Raw genomic sequence first — 17,610 nt, 5'->3', positions numbered from 1 at the left:
AGGTCTAAGTGGTTTTAGGGTCAGGGAAGATGAAGACTACAAGGGAAATGGTCTTCCAACCCTGCCCATGGCTCCAAACAGGTGGATTACATGATGACCAGCTCATAAACTGTCTGAAGGCTTGGTTATGGGGTATCCTCTCCACTAACTGCTATCATATTGTTCCCGAAAGGGGGCACAGAGATGTCAGCAAACTCCAGCAGAGTGCTTATACCCATGAGCCTTTGCTGCCCTTACCATAAACCATCACCAAAGACTGTCCTTTTGGCTAACCAGTGCTTCTAAAGTATGGAGGGGCTTTCAAAGAACACTCGTAGCTATCTTTGGATCCTCCTGGTATCTATGGGGAGTAGACAGGAGAGCCCCCTGATCTCTACTGTTCCCACCAGGCCACTAGGGATCCCAGAGAGGTGACATGCTCAGTGTCATAGGGTGAATGATTGATGGAGCCAGTATCTGAATGCTGGTCTCTTATCCCTAAATTCTAGGTATCCTGAATTGGAGTCTAAGAGCCCGGGTTTCAGATATAAGTATTACCACTCGCCCCTTGATTACCACGAGTGTTCAAGCAATGGATGGCAACTGGTGGAGGTTCACTGGCTATGAGGAGCAAACGGAAGAGTTAAAATCCCAAGCACCACAAGCACATTGCCACAGCTAGTTCTTTTAATTTTATTAAATTTAAATCTAAAAATTACATTTATTTCTTCTGTGTGTATGTGTATACACAGGTGCGTACAAACGCGGTGTACATGTATGGATCAAAGGGAAACCTGTAGTTGCTTCTTTCCTTCTACCATATGGGCCTGGGGATTGAACTGAGATCGTCAGACTTGGTTGCAGGTGCCTTTACTCACTAAACCATCTCCCTGGCCTACACACAATTTTGAAAGATTTATTTTAAAAGTTATTACTGTGTGTATGTGTGCATGATATGTGTGTAAGAATGTAGACATTTGTGTGCTCCTGCATGCGTGTGTGTGTGTGTGTGTGTGTGGTGTAGTTCAGGGGACATCTTTCAGAAATCAGGTCTTTCCTTCTACTTTAGGATCCCCAGATCAAACTCAGGTTGTCAGGCAAGAGCTTTTGCCCACTGAGCCATCTTTCTGGCCCTTACTTGTAAAATTAGCTTGCGAGGTGTCAGGTTCCTTATGGAATGTATCTGTATAGATAGGTCTGTATTAGTTTTGCTTGACCCTGCTCCTCACTCCCACCCCTTCCCTTCTTCCCTCTGATCCCCATCACCTCTTATCCTTTTTGCCCCACTTTCCCCTTCCCACGTCCTTATCACATGTTCTAGTACCTTCTTCACCGCCCCCCCCCCAATGTTTCTCTTATGGGTCCCTTTCTAGTTGTCTGACTTACACACACTCCTACATAAACACACATGTGTAAACATTAGAAGCGAGGATCCATATAAGATGGAGAACACGTGGGGTTTGTCTTTCTCAGCCTGCGTTTCCTCACTCAACACAATACTTTCCAGCTCCATTTATTCTCCTGCAAATTCCATATTTTTATTTTTCTTTATGGCCGAATAATATTCCACTATGTATCCTTTACTCCCTTTTCATCGCTCCGGTGGCCCGGGCACGGATGAACAGCTGTGGGAGTATGGGTGACAGATGGACAGATGGGGTTCGCGGGGAAAGACAAGTAGGGAGGACAGAAACCAAATGTCACATGTGAGGCCACTCCCAGTTTACGAGAGCTGAAGCAAGGACTCTTTGAAGAGGTCATAAAATTCAGCCTGCCAGGAAATGCCGATGGCTGAGAGTCCCGACTTAGCAAACCCAATTGGACAATTTTTTTTCCACTTTTACAAGGAAAGACATTCTGATGGATAGCAAAAATGACATTCTAATGAGATAGGCTTTCTGGGAATGGAAAGGGTTTTCCCAAGAGCTAAAGACCTGGAACACGCCAACACCCCATGGAGAGTGTATATAAGCGCTGTAGGGAGCCCTGGGGAGTCCACAACCTGAGCTCCTGCCTAAGCTGCAGCCTTCTTCGCTAACATCATGGCCACCCAGATCTGCACCCCGACCTTCTCCACTGGGTCTGCCAAGGGCCTCTGCGGCACCTCAGGCAGCTTCTCTCGGATGTCTTCTGTCCATTCCATGGGCTCCTACAGGGCCCCCAGTTTGGTTGGCGCTGTGGGGTCCATGTCCTCCTTCAGGACAGGCTTCTCTGGCCTCGGTGGCTGCTTGCCGGGCTCCTACCTGTCCTCTGGGTGCCACTCATCTGGCTTTGTAGGAAACGGAGGCTGGTTCTGTGAGGGCAGCTTCAATGGCAACGAGAAGGCGACCATGCAGGTCCTGAATGACCGCCTGGCCAACTACCTGGAGAAGGTGCGGCAGCTGGAGCAGGACAATGCGCAGCTGGAGTGCCGCATCCGAGAATGGTACGAGTGTCAAGTGCCATACATCTGCCCGGATTACCAGTCCTACTTTAAGACCGCGGAGGACTTGCAGCAGAAGGTAATGGGCCAGGTCCTCTTCCAGCGGACCAGGCAACTCCCGGAAGCCTTCCATTCCAAGATTCAGCCGCTCACTGAAGCATACAGGAAATCCTTCTTGACGGAGAGAGCTCTATTCTCTGGGACTTGGTTCCCTGGGGACTTGGTTCCCTGGTCTGTGTTACCAGCTGTTCTACTCCTTCCCTTGTTGTCTTAGCTTAGGGAGGGAAGGATCATGACCTTAGTCCCCACTTGGTTTAGTGCTGTATCTGACACCTTTCTAGCCACTGGCTTGCTGGAAGATAGGGCTATCATTGTGCCCATCTAACAGATGAGAAGGTTGAGTTTTGAGAGGATCAGCAGCTTGCACAAGGTCACACAACCTAAATGTGGAACCCAGAATCAGAACCCAGTTCTGATATATCAGAACCTCACCCTGATGTATCCCACTGGGCCACCCTGGAGGCTACAGAAGCTAGGACTGATGGGCAAGTGATGTGGTGTACCTCCTAGGGCCTGTTCTTCTTCCATGTCTGGATATTTAAAGACGTTGCCTGTATTTAGAGGCATCTGTGAGCTGGGTTCCTCACCCCCCTATCCTCACATTGCTAGCCCTTCCCCAGTTCAGGGCAAACCTCTTGTTTTTCAGATCCTGCTGACCAAGTCTGAGAATGCCAGGCTTGTCTTACAAATTGACAATGCCAAGCTGGCTGCTGATGACTTCCGGACCAAGTGAGTGGCCCAACTAGGGCAAGTTTGCTCTGTGTCAAATTCTGTTCCTTGAGTTTTGGGAGCTGGTGAGGTGGGAATAAAGCCCGATACAGCTGTAAATTGGAAGCCATGGCAGAGGCCTTGGACCCCTCCTGAGACAAGGGAAAGGACCCCTGTGTTTCTGACTCTAAGTTAGCCATGGCAGCCAGGGCTTCCCTTGCTGCAGACTGGGCAGGGTTCTGTGTGTGCAGGTATGAGACAGAGTTGTCCCTGCGGCAGCTGGTAGAGGCGGACATCAATGGCCTGCGCCGCATCCTGGACGAGCTGACCCTGTGTAAGGCTGACCTGGAGGCGCAGGTGGAGTCCCTGAAGGAGGAGCTGCTGTGTCTCAAGAGGAACCATGAAGAGGTGAGATTGCTATAACCTGACCCCAAAGGTCCCCAACCAGCCAAGGAGTCACTGCTGACCACTGGGCTCACTGCATGGCAGGAAGTCCACGAAGCACTTTGTATCTTGTTTCATCCCCACTTTCACCACAAGAGTTAGATGGCACCGTGAGCTCTATTTTACAGCTGAGAAGATGGTTGTAAAGATGTGATGTCATTTGCCTACATCACACAGAGACTACACCCTCACCCATGACACTTCAACTCCATTTGGATTATGGTGTCTGATAATAATTCTATTGGCTTGGTGTGTCATCCCCTAAATCCTCAGGAGGGGTGAGGTATAGCTAGACCAATGGGGAGATCCATATTCAAAGAGGCGAGCTCTCTTGTCTCACGGTACCTGAGGGAGGGAGGAGAATTTGAATCCAGGTCACAGAACCTACCAAGCCAGCAACTTTCTCACAGCCATATGCCATCCTTGCTTTGTCACCGCAGGAAGTCAATGCACTCCGTTCCCAGCTTGGGGACCGACTGAATGTGGAGGTAGATGCTGCCCCGCCAGTGGATCTTAACAAGATTTTGGATGACATGAGATGCCAGTATGAGACCCTGGTGGAGAATAACCGCAGAGATGTGGAGGCTTGGTTCAACACTCAGGTGGGGTTGGCGACCCAGGACTGTGAGCTGTGGGGTGGGGTCACTGTGGAAAGGCGAGACTCTAGGTCTCATCCCTTTCTGCATTCTCTCTTCCGTAGACCGAGGAGCTGAACCAGCAGGTGCTGTCCAGCTCCGAACAGCTGCAGTGTTGCCAGACAGAGATCATCGAGCTCAGACGCACAGTCAACGCCCTGGAGATTGAGCTGCAGGCCCAGCAGAGCATGGTGGGTGGTCTCTGCCCAGCTGACTGGTCACAGTTCATTGAAGGCTCTCTGACTTAGCAATGTGCTGGCCATCACGTCCTCACAGGGTCTAAGCCCAACTGTGTGGAGATACTAGTTCAGCGGGTGTTTAGGGCAGAATCCCCTCTCAATGGCACCTCTTCCCCACTGTAGCGGAATTCCCTGGAGTCTACGCTGGCTGAGACGGAGGCCCGCTATGGCTCCCAGCTGGGTCAGATGCAGTGTCTGATCACCAACGTGGAGCACCAGCTGGCTGAGATCCGCTGTGACCTGGAACGGCAGAACCATGAGTATCAGGTGTTGTTGGATGTCAAGGCCCGGCTGGAATCGGAGATTGCCACCTACCGTCGCTTGCTGGAGGGCGAGGATTGCAAGTGAGTGATTCTTGGCCTCTCAGAGCTGGGCTGAGAGAAGGGCTTGACACACTTTCAGAGCTGAGTGGTTGTTTCAAAGACGAAGGTGACGGAGCTAAAGCCATTAAAGAATCCTTCTGGTCCAGGGCTTTGGAAATGTTCAAGGGGACAAGATATGGCGAGGCACAAGCCCGTCTTGGGCCATCTTTTTGGTGGACATTCCTAGTCTCCCCTCTTGCAGCTCCATCCTCCCTTCCTCGGGGTTTCAGAGTCACTTAAATGCTCTGATGTCATCCCCTAAGTTGGTCTAATGCTCCCATGCCAAGTGCTTCACATTGTGACTTCATTTCTTCAGGCTTCCTGCCCACCCTTGTTCCACGGAGTGCAAGCCTGCTGTCAGAGTCCCTTACGTCCCCCCTACACCCTGTGCCCCGGCTGGCCCCTGCACCCCAGCTCCCCAAGTCAGCACCCAGATTCGTACCATCACCGAGGAGATCAGAGATGGAAGAGTCGTCTCCTCCAGGGAGCACGTGGTGCCCCGTGCACTGTGACCAGCCACCAGTGAGGCCTAGGCCACAGGAAAGAGGACACCTCGTGGCTCTTGGCAGCGAAATGATTTTGCACTTCCCTGGGGCCCTCCTTGCTTAGCAGGTTTTTCTACTAAAATTCATCTATTGTTTCTGGTCTTAACTGTGCTTTTTACGCCATGCAAAACCAGGTTCCTCTGGAAACGTACCCAATAAAGTGTTCTCTTGGCATAGCAAAGCGGATCCTGATTGACTCTGTGGATTCTCCTGGGGTTAATGTCTATGGGTGTTTGGGCAGGGGATACAGTAAAGTTTCTGAGTGATTAAAAAAATTAATATTGGAGATGCTTTTACATTCTGGTCAATAGACACTAACTCCTACCTTAATCTTGGTGGGTGCCAGTTGGTTGTCCCTAGATTGGCTTTGTCTGTAGGCACCTACCGTAAGATAGCAGAGAAAATGCAAAGCCTCCCGTCTTCTTTAGCTGTCCTGATGGGATCAGTGATCATCTCTCAGGCCGCCCTACTTTCTCCCTTGGCTAGCTCCTGTTTCCCTTCTTCCCAACACGTATCAGTTCAATAGAGTCCCAGGGCCAACCAGAGAGCTCCAATCTCGGGTAGCCAAGACTGAGCCAACCACACCACGGAGGGGAGTTGGGGTGAACTGGAAAGTGAAGACAGAGCGTCAGGCAAATCCATGTTCCTAACATGGGGGTATGGGAATGATAGAGGACTCTGGAGGGACAGCTAGGGGCACTTTTATATTCTGTATTATAAAGACTCATTTGCACTCCGTATTGTAAAAGGGAGTCAGCGTTTCATGTACACACGGCTGATGGTTTGTCTGTCCTGATAACCCTCACCTACAGCTCAGATGTCCTGGGAGGAGCACAAGGTTGAGGATGGCAGATGGTCACTAGACTTAGAGTTTCAGGAAGTCCCTGAGCGCAGATACCCACAGAATGAGGGAGGAACACCGAGATGATAGAGACACAGACATACAAGTCTCAGGGATGCATCTGATGCCTGACCAGAGAGGCGAGCCTGAGCTCCAGAGTGATTGATGGCTTTTCTTCTCTCACCACTCCCATGTCCTGTGAAGATGCTGGCAGGAGATGAGATGAGAGGCAGGATGTTTTTGAGACATGTAAACCCATTACCTTTTCAGCTCACCATCTCGCCTAGTAAAGTACAGCATGATTCAGTTCCCACTTCTGTTCACAGGCCTTTTATTCCAGTTACAGGAAGTATGGGGTGGCAGGGACCGTGTGGTACAGGGGATGGCCAGTCTGCTATGTGAAGTGGCACTCAGGGTGTGTGGGTGGCCCCGACTGAGCTGTGCTGACTGACGTATGGATCTTAATTGGGTTGGGCTCTGGATACCCTCTTCATCACAGAAGCCAGGTCTATGAGAAGTCAGAGGTCCCATGCTGGCCTCTCTGCCTTCTGACCTATTCTTCAGTTCAGAACACAGACCCAGAGCTGGCAGTGATTTATATCAGACCACGCAGCAGTGAGGAGCTGAGTCCTAGCCATCACCCGGCTCTTCTGCTTTTGCCTCTGGGCTTTTACTTGAGGCCAAGATAGTGCTGCCAACGCTACCATATATCTGGTGACTAAGCCAAACAGGAGGAGGCCAGAGGTTCAGCAGAAGCAGCCCAGGTAGGTCCCAGGAGATGTTCACAGGCAAAATGGAAGTGTCTTGCCTGTGACTGCTCTGTTGCTCTAACAGCGCGTGCCCAGGCATGCCCAGGGACTCCTTTAGTCCCAGCAATTCATCCGTGCCTTGGAGCTTCTGGGAGCCCCGATGGGAAAAATGTGTGTTACCACTCTAAATGTGGTGCTCACCAGAGTCGGTCTGAACCAAAATGAAGAGTCTTCGGGCTACACTCAAACAGCCCTGGATGATTGTATTTGGTTTGTTTATGTGTCATTGCTTCAATTCCTACTAAATCCCTTGGAGTGCTTGCGGTAGTAAGAAACCCCTCCTATGCTCAACCTCAGCCACACACCCTTAACTGAGTCCACTAATGGGAAAACTGGAGGGCAATATTGCACGGCAATCGGAAGTCCTAGCGCTCCTTGGTTCTTTTGACTCCTAGCCCATTGTTCTCTCCATGACATCAGGAGAGGGATGAGATGATACAGGGCGCTTACTTTCAAGGTGGTCAATTTATTCTCTGCTTTCTAGACATACTATCTGGTCCCTTTTCCCAGACACTCTTGCTTCAGTGAATAAATTCGAAGGCAATGCTTGAGGACCTCCCCACCCCAGCCAGCAAAACCTGTGCTACTATGCACCAGAGCTCAGCCAGGGAGGAGCAGGGCCATGGCATTAGCGGCATTAACTGTGGATAACAGGCACGGCTCCCAGGAAGCAACCATCCAGTTGTAGATCCCCTTCTTTCCCTCCCAGGATCAGCCCAGGGATGGCAAGAGTCAGGGAAGTGTAAGGTTTTGGCCTGTGAGCAGGGGGAAAGATTGTTGAATGTTGGGGTGACTAGGGGAAGGGTTCTGAGAAGATTTAGCTGGGCAGAGCAAGAAAGCAAAAAGGTATTTTTAGGGCATGGCTGAGTATGACCATGTCATGTTCTGGACAGAGGACAGAGATCTTGAGGGGGAGATTATCAGGGTGCTTCTAAGCAATGTTAGTTCTTGTTGATATGGAATTCTAGGCAATTATTTTATTTTAGTTTTTTAGATTCTAATGGGGGAAAAAGAAATGGAGGAACACAATTTATAGGCATTTCATAGCCCTGAAAATATTACTTATCTGTTTTTTTTTAAATAAAAATATCTTATTATCTAAAAACATCTTATCAGGATTTTTCAGCCACACCTTTGAGCTGCCTCACTGGCTCCTTTCTCCCTTGAGCAGATGGCTTTTGTTCTCTGCTAGGGGACCCGGCTTGTTGGGGCAGGTGATGTTGGTTCCTGTCTTGCAGCTTCTGCTTCTTTATCTACTGCCTTTCCCGCTTCTCCTAGTCATTCATTCTTTTTTTCCTTCTTCCAATTCTCCCTTCTATGCTCTCGTCTCCTCCAAATCCTTTATTTCTTTACGTAACGCAACTCACCCGTTCACTCAGTCACTCCCGCACACACTCACTCACATTCATACCCTTGCACACTCACTCGCACACTCTGAGACGTCTAAAAGGACAGCACTGTTGTCGACATTGCAGGGGTGTTTCAAAGGAAGTCTGAGGTTAGTCCCCAGGGCAGTCGCTCGGGAAGATGGGGCTGAACCACAAGACAGAGGATAGCAGTTCATGGAGGACGAGGGGATTCTCTCAGTCACCTCCGCGGGTTCCAAGTGTTGAGTGAGCACAGCAGGACTGGAGAGGGGCGTGAGCTCTAAGGAGAAGGAATGACTGGGACTGAGCCTCCAGAGGCAGTGGAATGGGTCTGAGGACTGGAGTCACTGGATGGGCAGGGCTATGGTCTCCTGGCAGAGCCTATGTGGACCCTGCATAAACTATTCTTGGCCCCACCATTGGGATTTCTGTGGGAATTGGCACCCATCTATCTATGTAGGGTGTAGGTGATGGTGGGGTTTAATTTCAGGGGACTGCACACTGAACAAGAGCCATTTCTGTCACCTCTGCTACTCCTTGGCTGGCTCCTAAAGCACTGTAAGTAGTCATCTACCCAGTAGGGTTATAATAATGCCCTGATAATGCCAACCTCATGTCTCATGAGGATATCGTGAGGACTGAGTGAGAGGGCGCGTAGAAGGACTGAGCGCAGGTCCTGGCACATCCCGAGTGGGTGATGGAAGTCCCCACTGGTGTCATTAATAGGGCGATTTGGAGGACTCTTCAAAGCTGCCAACAGCACTTGGTCCCTATCTAGGCAGCTCAGGTGTAAAGTCCCACCAAGGAAGTCATGTCATCCTTGGGGTTGAGTAGATGAATCCAGAATTCCTAGAACTTGCTGTGACTTCTCTGGGACACATGGCTTCAGAGTTGCCCTGATGAGCCCAGAGCACATCCCCAGTCGTCCCCAGGAGGCTGTGACATAGGAGAGAGTTGGGTGGGAAGCACAAACACTCTGGGGGGCTCAACCAGGCTCTCAGCTCAGCTGCTTCTTTGCACTGAGGCATGGTGGTCCAGGGAGGAGAGGCTGAGGTAGCCAACGACACCCTAGGATTATGCTGGGTGGGTGCTGATCACACGGGGTCCCAGGCCGTGGGAAGGGTGCAGTGGCTGATGGGAGTGACCTACGCACCTGGCCCATCAGATAGTGGATTGCGTGCTTAGAGTCTGTCCCCCCTCCCTAATGACAGCTGCTTAGCTTTACCAAGTTCCATTTCAACAGGACTGAGCATGTGAAGGGACTGACTGCTGCCACTTGGAGTCCTTGCCACCAACAGGTGCTATCTGAGCTTTTTCAAGCTCAGTTAATGCTTAAGGCAACCCAGGGCACAGGCATTGATATTTGTTCTCACTACAGAAGAAACAGAGGGAGACCCTGGGAGGTGGAGTCAGCTGGTTCATGCTGGGGCTTTTTTGAGCCCACGAGTTCAGATGTCAGATTGCTTTTCTCGGGACCCCAGAGTGTGACTCATGCCCCTGTGGATCCTCCTCCAATTCCCTCCTCTCTGTTTTCCAGAGGCGCTATCCTATCAAGCAGCCTGGGACAGAATCCCAGGTTTAGTCAGCCACATGCTGGAGGTGCTAACACAGGTCTTGTTATATCCGAGCTTTGCTGTCCTCAGCTATGGGCTAGGGACCATGAGCTCAGTTCCGTAGGGAGCACACGTGGGAAGCTGCTGAGCACCGTACTTGGCTCTCAGCTCATGGTTGCTTCCCAATGGGAAGACAGTAGATGTTCTTAGAAGAGAAAGCAGAGGAGCTGGAAGAGATGACTCAGTGGTTAAGAGTACTGACTGCTCTACCAGAGGACCCAGGCTCAATGCCTGGCACTCACTTGGCAGCTCAAAACTTTCTGTAATTCCAGTTCCGGGAACCCAATACCTGCACACAGACATACATACCAGCAAAACAGCAATAAAAATAAAATAAAGATAAATTATTAAAAAAAAAGAAGAGAAAACATGACAGCTTAGAAGATGGGTCCCACAGCCCTCACCTGTGGCGTTCTGTCCACAGCATCACCTCTCCTCAGCCCTGGCTCTCCTCAGCCCTGGTTCTCCTCAGCCCTGGCTCTCCTCAGCCCTGGTTCTCCTCAGCCCTGGCTCTCCTCAGCCCTGGTTCTCCTCAGCCCTGGCTCTCCTCAGCCCTGGTTCCAGGACTCTCTTGTTCACACACTGAACTGGCCAGATGTCTCATCAAACTTTCTAGGCATCGAGTCAGCCAGTTTCCAGAGCAGAGATGAGCCCGGGAGGCTCAGGTTCCTTGTACCTGCTGAGGAGATGTGTGAATCAAATACTCCCCCCTCTACCAATTCAGACAACTAGAAGGGAAGCCTCCATTTCTACCAGGCCTGGAAAAGAAACATCCCCCTAAACACGGCTCTAGCTGTCACATGGGTCAGGACTTGACTTTGAGTCGAGGCTATGTAAGCAGAAAGAGCTCCTGGCTAGGGAGTAGGAGAGTGTCTGCTGAGGCTCTGTTGGGTTGAGGGTTACTAACTGTCCTATTTCGTCCAGGACAAAAACTTTCCTGCATCACACATTAAAATCACAGCAGTCCAGAGGGACCTGGGACAGTTGGTTACCAAGATCATATCTTCTGGGCCCACTCAAGAGTCTCTTATGTTTGCTCAAACTACAAGCCCCTGCCTTCCAGCCACTTGCAGGCTTGCATCCCCCTCCCCCAGAATGTTGTTCATCAAAAGAGGCAAGGCCGAAGAGGGCAAGACGGTGGCCGGACTCCCACGCCTACTTAACAAGGAGGCTGAGGTCTGGGTTCTGATGACAGGCCCCTTTGAAGAACTGATGCAGACTGGGCCTTCCCAGGGTGTAGGGTTGTGGGAGTGAGTCTCCACATATCCACTTGTCCAACGGGGCTTCTGTTTTACGAGGCCAGGGTATGTTCACGGGAAGCTAAATAACAGGCTAATGAGAGGTTTTGATAGAAAGTGGAATTAACTTTAATGAGGAGAAAACACTTTGTAAGGGCCGACCAACGCCCACTGGGGCAGAGGTATAAAGTCAGGCTAGGGAGCTGCTTCTCTGTGTTGGGGTGTCAACTCTCAGAGATCCACTGCTTACTGGACTGCTGTGGCCATGGCTTCCAAATGCTTCAAGGCCAGCTTCTCCTCCGGATCCCTCAAGAGCCCGAGTAAATCCGGAGGGGGCTCCACACGAACGTCTTCCATGTATTCCAGCAGCTCTTGCAAACTGCCTAGTCTTTCCCGGGGAACCCGGAGTTTCTCCGTGTGTTCTGCTGGCCTGGGTAGAAACAGTTACAGGGTTTCCAGCTGTCTGCCTGCTCTGGGCCTCCCCTCGGGAGGTTTTTCTACCAGCTACAGTATCGGTGGAGGTTGGTTTGGGGAGGGCATCCTCACTGGCAATGAGAAGGAGACCATGCAGGTCCTGAATGACCGCCTGGCCAGCTACCTGGAGAAGGTGCGCCAGCTGGAGCAGGAGAATGCCAACTTGGAGAGCCGCATTCGCGAGTGGTGTGAGCAGCAGGTGCCCTATATGTGCCCTGATTACCAGTCTTACTTCCGAACCATGGAGGAGCTCCAGAAGAAGGTGAGTCGTTTGGAATGGCTTCGGGTCTAGAAGCCAGGATGTGTGTCATAGTAGCCTGGATCCCACAGGGAACTTTTGGAGGAAACAAAGCTTTTTTTATATCTGCGGTTTCTTCTATTCTCTCCGATGATCTTAGCCCAGTCTATCAGATGAGAACACTCAAAGCCAGGCTGGCTAAGTGACCCAGATGGCAATTAGCAGACTCAGAACTTGAACACAGGCTGAATTAACTAAGTGGCTGTGTGACCTTCGATACCACTGTCCACCGTTCTGAATTTGAATGTCCTCATTCTAAAAAGGCAAATTGCTTAGATTTGGTGTACTTAGTGAAGCTCTGTTTCCACACCCATAAAGCAGGGAAGATGCCTTCTCTGTAAGTCCTCGGGCTCTGCTGGATCCCGAGAGAGAGTGTTTGTGACCAGATAACTGAGCATAACTGTTAGCAGCAACCTGCCTTGGGCCCACAGCAGGCCTTGGGGACAGGAAGGCAGGAGGAATCTTCATCTCCTCACGCTGTAGTATCCTGTAGCATGCCTTTGCCTTGTCTCTAGCCCTTCGCTACACATCATAGGCACACCACATTGCAAGGGATCTTGAGGGTCTACTGCCTGACACCGGCTCTCATCTCTTACGGAGCCCCACACTGTCGAGATCCACGGATGGGAATGTACCTCCTAACACAGGCAGCTCTTGTCAGACTTGGGGGGACGCCGTCACCAACTGAACATCCTTTCTTATGTGAAATCACTTCCTTATGTCCCCAGACTCTTTGCAGCAAGGCAGAGAACGCCAGGTTGGTGGTGCAGATCGACAACGCCAAGCTGGCTGCCGATGACTTCAGGACCAAGTGAGTGGCCTTGCTTGTCCCCGGGCTGGGGCTGATACAGTCGGATGCTGGTGATGGTTGGTCTCAGGGTTCAGTTGCACTCAGAACTTACAGCACCAGGTTAGTCTGGGGTGGGGCTTGACCTCCATGCAAATGGGATCACAAGTCTGGGTGCCTTGCTCTGTGTCTTCAGGTATGAGACGGAGGTTTCCCTGCGGCAGTTGGTGGAGGCTGACATCAATGGCCTGCGCAGGATCCTTGACGACCTGACTCTGTGCAAGGCTGACCTGGAAGCACAGGTGGAGTCTCTGAAGGAAGAGTTGCTCTGCCTCAAGAAGAACCATGAGGAGGTGAGCATGGGGGACCAAGTGAGCTTAGGGAAGAGGTCAGCATGTGGGCCAGATGAGAATGGGGGTGGGAGGAGGAGGTATTCATTTAGGACCAGGTGACAATGGGGAAAAGGTGAGCACGGAGGAGCCAATGTCAATGGGGAGCTGAAGAGTGACTGAGAATGGGAAGAATGGGGAAGAGATAAGTATGAGGAATAGGTGAACGTGGGGGAGCAGGGGCGCGGGAGAGAAGAGCAAGTGGGAGGCGGCGAATGTAAGAAGAGCATGGGAAGAGAGAGGTGAGTATGGGGGATGCAGTCACCGAGGAACGGACCCTCATCTGTGTCACAGGAAGTGAACTCACTGCGCTGCCAGCTTGGCGATCGGCTCAATGTCGAGGTGGACGCAGCTCCACCTGTTGATCTGAACCGTGTCCTGGAGGAGATGAGGTGCCAGTATGAGACCTTGGTGGAGAACAACCGGAGGGACGCAGAAGACTGGTATGACACCCAGGTAGGTACCCGGAAGCGGCCAGAGCACCAGAGGTGCAGTCATCTAAGAGTATCCCTGGGGCTCTGAACCAGAAGCCCGAGATGGAGGGCTTTACCTTGGTTTTGACTTCATTTTGAAACCATGCGGTCTCCCCAGCACGCACGACGTCAGTGGGTTGGAGTGGGTAATCTGGAAGGTTCCAAGTGATCTCTGTGACCTTTGAAGCTGAGACCTCAGGGTTCCTGTTCAGACCCCGTGTGCATGTGTGTTGCAGACTGAAGAACTGAATCAGCAGGTCGTGTCCAGTTCGGAGCAGCTGCAGTCCTGCCAGGCGGACATCATTGAGTTGAGACGCACAGTCAACTCCTTAGAGATCGAGTTGCAGGCCCAGCAGAGCATGGTAAGCACCAGGGTGGGGCAGAACTGCTGACCCGAGCTCGGAGGCACACAACCCCCAGATTCCACATGTTGGCCGTACACACCAATTCCAAGAGTTCAAATTCTTAGCTCAGGGCTTCCCTGTGTAGAGAAGAGGGCGTGAAGGTCAGCCACACGTCACAATTGCCCTGGGGTTGAAAGATAAGAGGGTCTGTAGTACTTGGCACATGCTGGGAGTGAGTCCTCCAAATAAGATCCAGCTTCTGTGTAACTGCTGTCCAGAGGTACCAATAGGAAGGAGATGCTGTCTGGATCAAGAAGCCACAGGACCTGGGCTAGTTCACCTTTGGTTGTGTTTGACTGTGCTTTCTCCTAGTTCAGTGACTCTCTGAGCTTCCATTCTTTCTTTCTTTTCCTGTTAAACCTATTTTTTTATGTATGCATCAAAAACACACAGTCTACCATTAAAGATTATGCCATTCTAAAATAATACAAGTTACTAATAATTTTAGTCGTGGTCAGAAGGAAGACCCAATCATTGCAGCATGGAGTAGCTTACATATTAGATGTGAGAATTTATAACACTTTTAATACATCACTAGTCATGGTGACCTGTATTTCACTGACTAGGTATATAAATATCATGAATCAGCATGCTATTTACTTTGACCTACAGATATAACAAAAATACTATAAAAATACACATGGCTTTTTTAAAAATAGAAATATGTCTGAAAATCCTAAATCCTCCATAAGAAGACATCTCTTCTATTTAAGGGTGTCCTGCTAAATGCAGGTGCTGCTACCATGACAGTGTTAGAGGGGAACACGTCTATGACCTTAGCACTTGGGAAGTGGAGCCAGAAAGACTAGGTATTCAAAGCCAGATTTAGCCACATAGTGAGTTCAAGGCCAACCTAGGCTACATGAGACCCTGTAGAAGAAGGAGGAGGAGAGGGAGAAGAAATTATTAATCAATGAAGGCTCTTCCTTTGTGATTCAAAATCAGATTTTACACATCAAGAAGGCCCCCATCATATATCAGTGCCTTAGTCTTGCAATTCCCACAATCCAAAAGTTCCAGATTTTCCAGGAACATCTCGAGTCTGAAGTCATCCATCACAAAGCGCCTTTCTTTCTTACGATTTACGTATTTTTATTTTATGTGTGTCTATATTTTATGAGGGTTTTGTTTGCATGTGTGTCTGTGTGTCATGTGTGTGCAATGCCCATGAAGACCTGAAGAGAACATCAGAACCCTGGGAACTAGAATTACAGACATTTGTAAATCACCACATGGGTGTTACAAATTAAACCTGGGTCCTCGGAAGAGCAGCCAGTGCTCTTAGCCACTGAGCTGCCTCTCCAATTTGTGAGTTCATGCTTGTATTCCAAAGTCCTACTGACATCCAGGCAGGTCTTCCTCACTAGTTCTCTGGCCTCTAACCTCCTCCTCCTCCCTCAACCCTTGCCTTCCCAGAGAGATGCTTTGGACTCCACCCTGGCAGAGACGGAAGCCCGCTATGGCTCCCAGCTGGCCCAGATGCAATGCATGATCGGCAGTGTGGAGTCCCAGCTTGGTGAGATCCGGGCTGACCTGGAGCGGCAGAACCAGGAGTACCAGGTGCTGCTGGATGTCCGGGCCCGGTTGGAGTGTGAGATCAACACCTACAGGGGCCTGCTGGAGAGCGAGGACAGCAAGTGAGTATGGCTGCATGCTCTCACCCTTCCAAAGCTCTGGGGAGACCACACGGTGCCAAGGAAGAGCATATCCGAGTCAGGAACCTTAGGGGTTTAGCACTGGTCTTGGGACAAACTCATTTGTTTGCTCCAGCTGGTTCTGATTTCTTCTCTGAGAGCCTGTTTCCCTTTGGGTAAATTAAGGAGACACAGTTTAAAAGGTACCATCTGATGATTTGTATGTCTTCGATCTGTTTAGTGTTATCGAAAACAGCAACCTGATTACGATAGTAAGCCAACGCTCTTCTGTTTTCCAGGCTTCCCTGCAACCCGTGTGCCCCAGACTACTCAGCCTCTAAGTCATGCCTCCCCTGCCTTCCTGCGGTCTCCTGCGGCGCTGGAGCAGCCCGCGCAAACAGCAACCCCCGCCCTGTCTGTGTTCCCTGCCCGGGGGGCAGGTTCTGAGAGGGACAGAGCCAGACGGTCAAGGCCGTTGCCTTCAGGGTTCTGACGTGGCATCTTGTCAACCCTAACTCTTACAGCCCAAATATTTCCATTCATGCTGGACCTAGGCTTCAGGCCCTGAGAGGGCCCCTGCAAATATATGCCTTAAAGCTTCTGAGACCCTGTCAACTAAGTCTGGTTGCCCTTCAGGCCTTGATGCCTCATCATTTCAGTGGGCTTCAGGGTCTGTGTTCTGGGGGCCTTTTCCTTGGTCAGTTTTTCTTTCTGAGTGTGTTCTCATAGGTTCTGAAATTTAATACAGTGTATCTGAGTCTGAGATAATAAAGCCGTTTGCTCTGGCTCCCAATGACTGGCTCACATCATTTCTGTGTTGGTTTGGGTCCATCTGGGGTTTAGATTGACTGTTGGGTATGGAGGATGCTTGACCAGTGGTGACCCTGGAAATATCAGGGTCCCCAGGCTTCTCATTGGGGGTAGTGAGAGGGCTGCAATGGAGAATATTTTTGTGCCTGCACATGTTTGGGACATCCTTGACTGTTATTCTTCGGGCTTCATCCACTTTTTTTCCCATTTTGAAACAGGATCTCTCATTGCCCTGAAAACTTGCCCATGCAGACTGGACTGGCTGACCAGGGAGCGCCAGGGATCTGCCTGTCTCTGCCTCCCAAGCACAGACATTATAAACCTGTGCCACCATACCTGGCTTTTTGTTGAATGTGGTTGTCGGGGATTGAACTCAGGTTGTTGGATCTGCAAGGATCACTTTGCCCACTGAAGGCCTTGCTGGTGAGGCTTCTTCGCTTGGCTTCCTTGATGAAGATCTTTTTGCAAGGTCCCAGTGTGGTCACAATTGTTACCTATTTTGCCTCTTGGTATACATAGCAACTCTTGGAGGAAGTGAAGAGAGAACATTGGGGTCACTTTATTAACCTGTGTGTGTTCCTCACAGCAGTGACATGTGCCCCACACTCAGGGATTTTAGGGTTCTTGCATATTAACTCCCCTCTTCCCTTGAAACCCTTCCCTGAAATTCTCCCACTTCAGGAAATCTCAAAATCCTTAAGTTCCGTTGCACACAGGCCACGGAGATTGAGCCAGAGTTAGCATTTCCACTTGTAGCTCAGAGGCTCTTGACCGAGGAGACCCCTGTGTACTCTTGGCATCTAGTAAGGTTGATGCTCAGATGCAGAAACTCCCAGCATCTCCCCATAAAGCCCGTCATTTGTGTTCAGAATTCTTCCCTCAAAAGATCAAGCAAAGCACCAAGCTCTTCCAAAGCCGATGGGAAGGGGACAAGGGTGATGGTACAGTTTCTAAGCTAGAGAAGAAGGCAGACTGTCGCCAGAGGGTCATGTGCTCTTCAAAAATGATAAAGGTTCCTGCTAAGAAACTCAAGTGATGTTAAGAGGATGATCATGGTTCCAAGGTGAAGCTCAGGATGG

At 50.4% G+C, this 17,610-nt stretch overlaps 2 protein-coding genes across 2 annotated transcripts; both read left to right on the top strand.

Annotated features, from left to right (window-relative positions):
* The first annotated feature begins 2,021 nt into the window (after window positions 1–2,021).
* On the top strand, window positions 2,022–5,361 carry Krt36 (keratin 36). Its single transcript, XM_057773528.1, has 7 exons — window positions 2,022–2,480; window positions 3,108–3,190; window positions 3,421–3,577; window positions 4,054–4,215; window positions 4,314–4,439; window positions 4,611–4,831; window positions 5,166–5,361. Exons 1-7 carry the CDS (start codon window positions 2,022–2,024, stop codon window positions 5,359–5,361), a joined length of 1,404 nt encoding a protein of 467 aa, XP_057629511.1.
* A 6,166-nt stretch (window positions 5,362–11,527) lies between these two features.
* On the top strand, window positions 11,528–16,168 carry Krt35 (keratin 35). The gene is made up of 7 exons (XM_057773529.1): window positions 11,528–11,998; window positions 12,763–12,845; window positions 13,018–13,174; window positions 13,505–13,666; window positions 13,920–14,045; window positions 15,504–15,724; window positions 16,021–16,168. The coding sequence occupies exons 1-7, from the start codon at window positions 11,528–11,530 to the stop codon at window positions 16,166–16,168; spliced, it is 1,368 nt and encodes a 455-aa protein (XP_057629512.1).
* The last annotated feature ends 1,442 nt before the right edge of the window (window positions 16,169–17,610 follow it).

Source organism: Chionomys nivalis, chromosome 7, assembly GCF_950005125.1.
Source record: "Chionomys nivalis chromosome 7, mChiNiv1.1, whole genome shotgun sequence".
Lineage (NCBI taxonomy): Eukaryota > Metazoa > Chordata > Mammalia > Rodentia > Cricetidae > Chionomys > Chionomys nivalis.
Note: the sequence above shows the minus strand (reverse complement) of the source record. Positions and strands in the feature narration are given on the sequence as shown.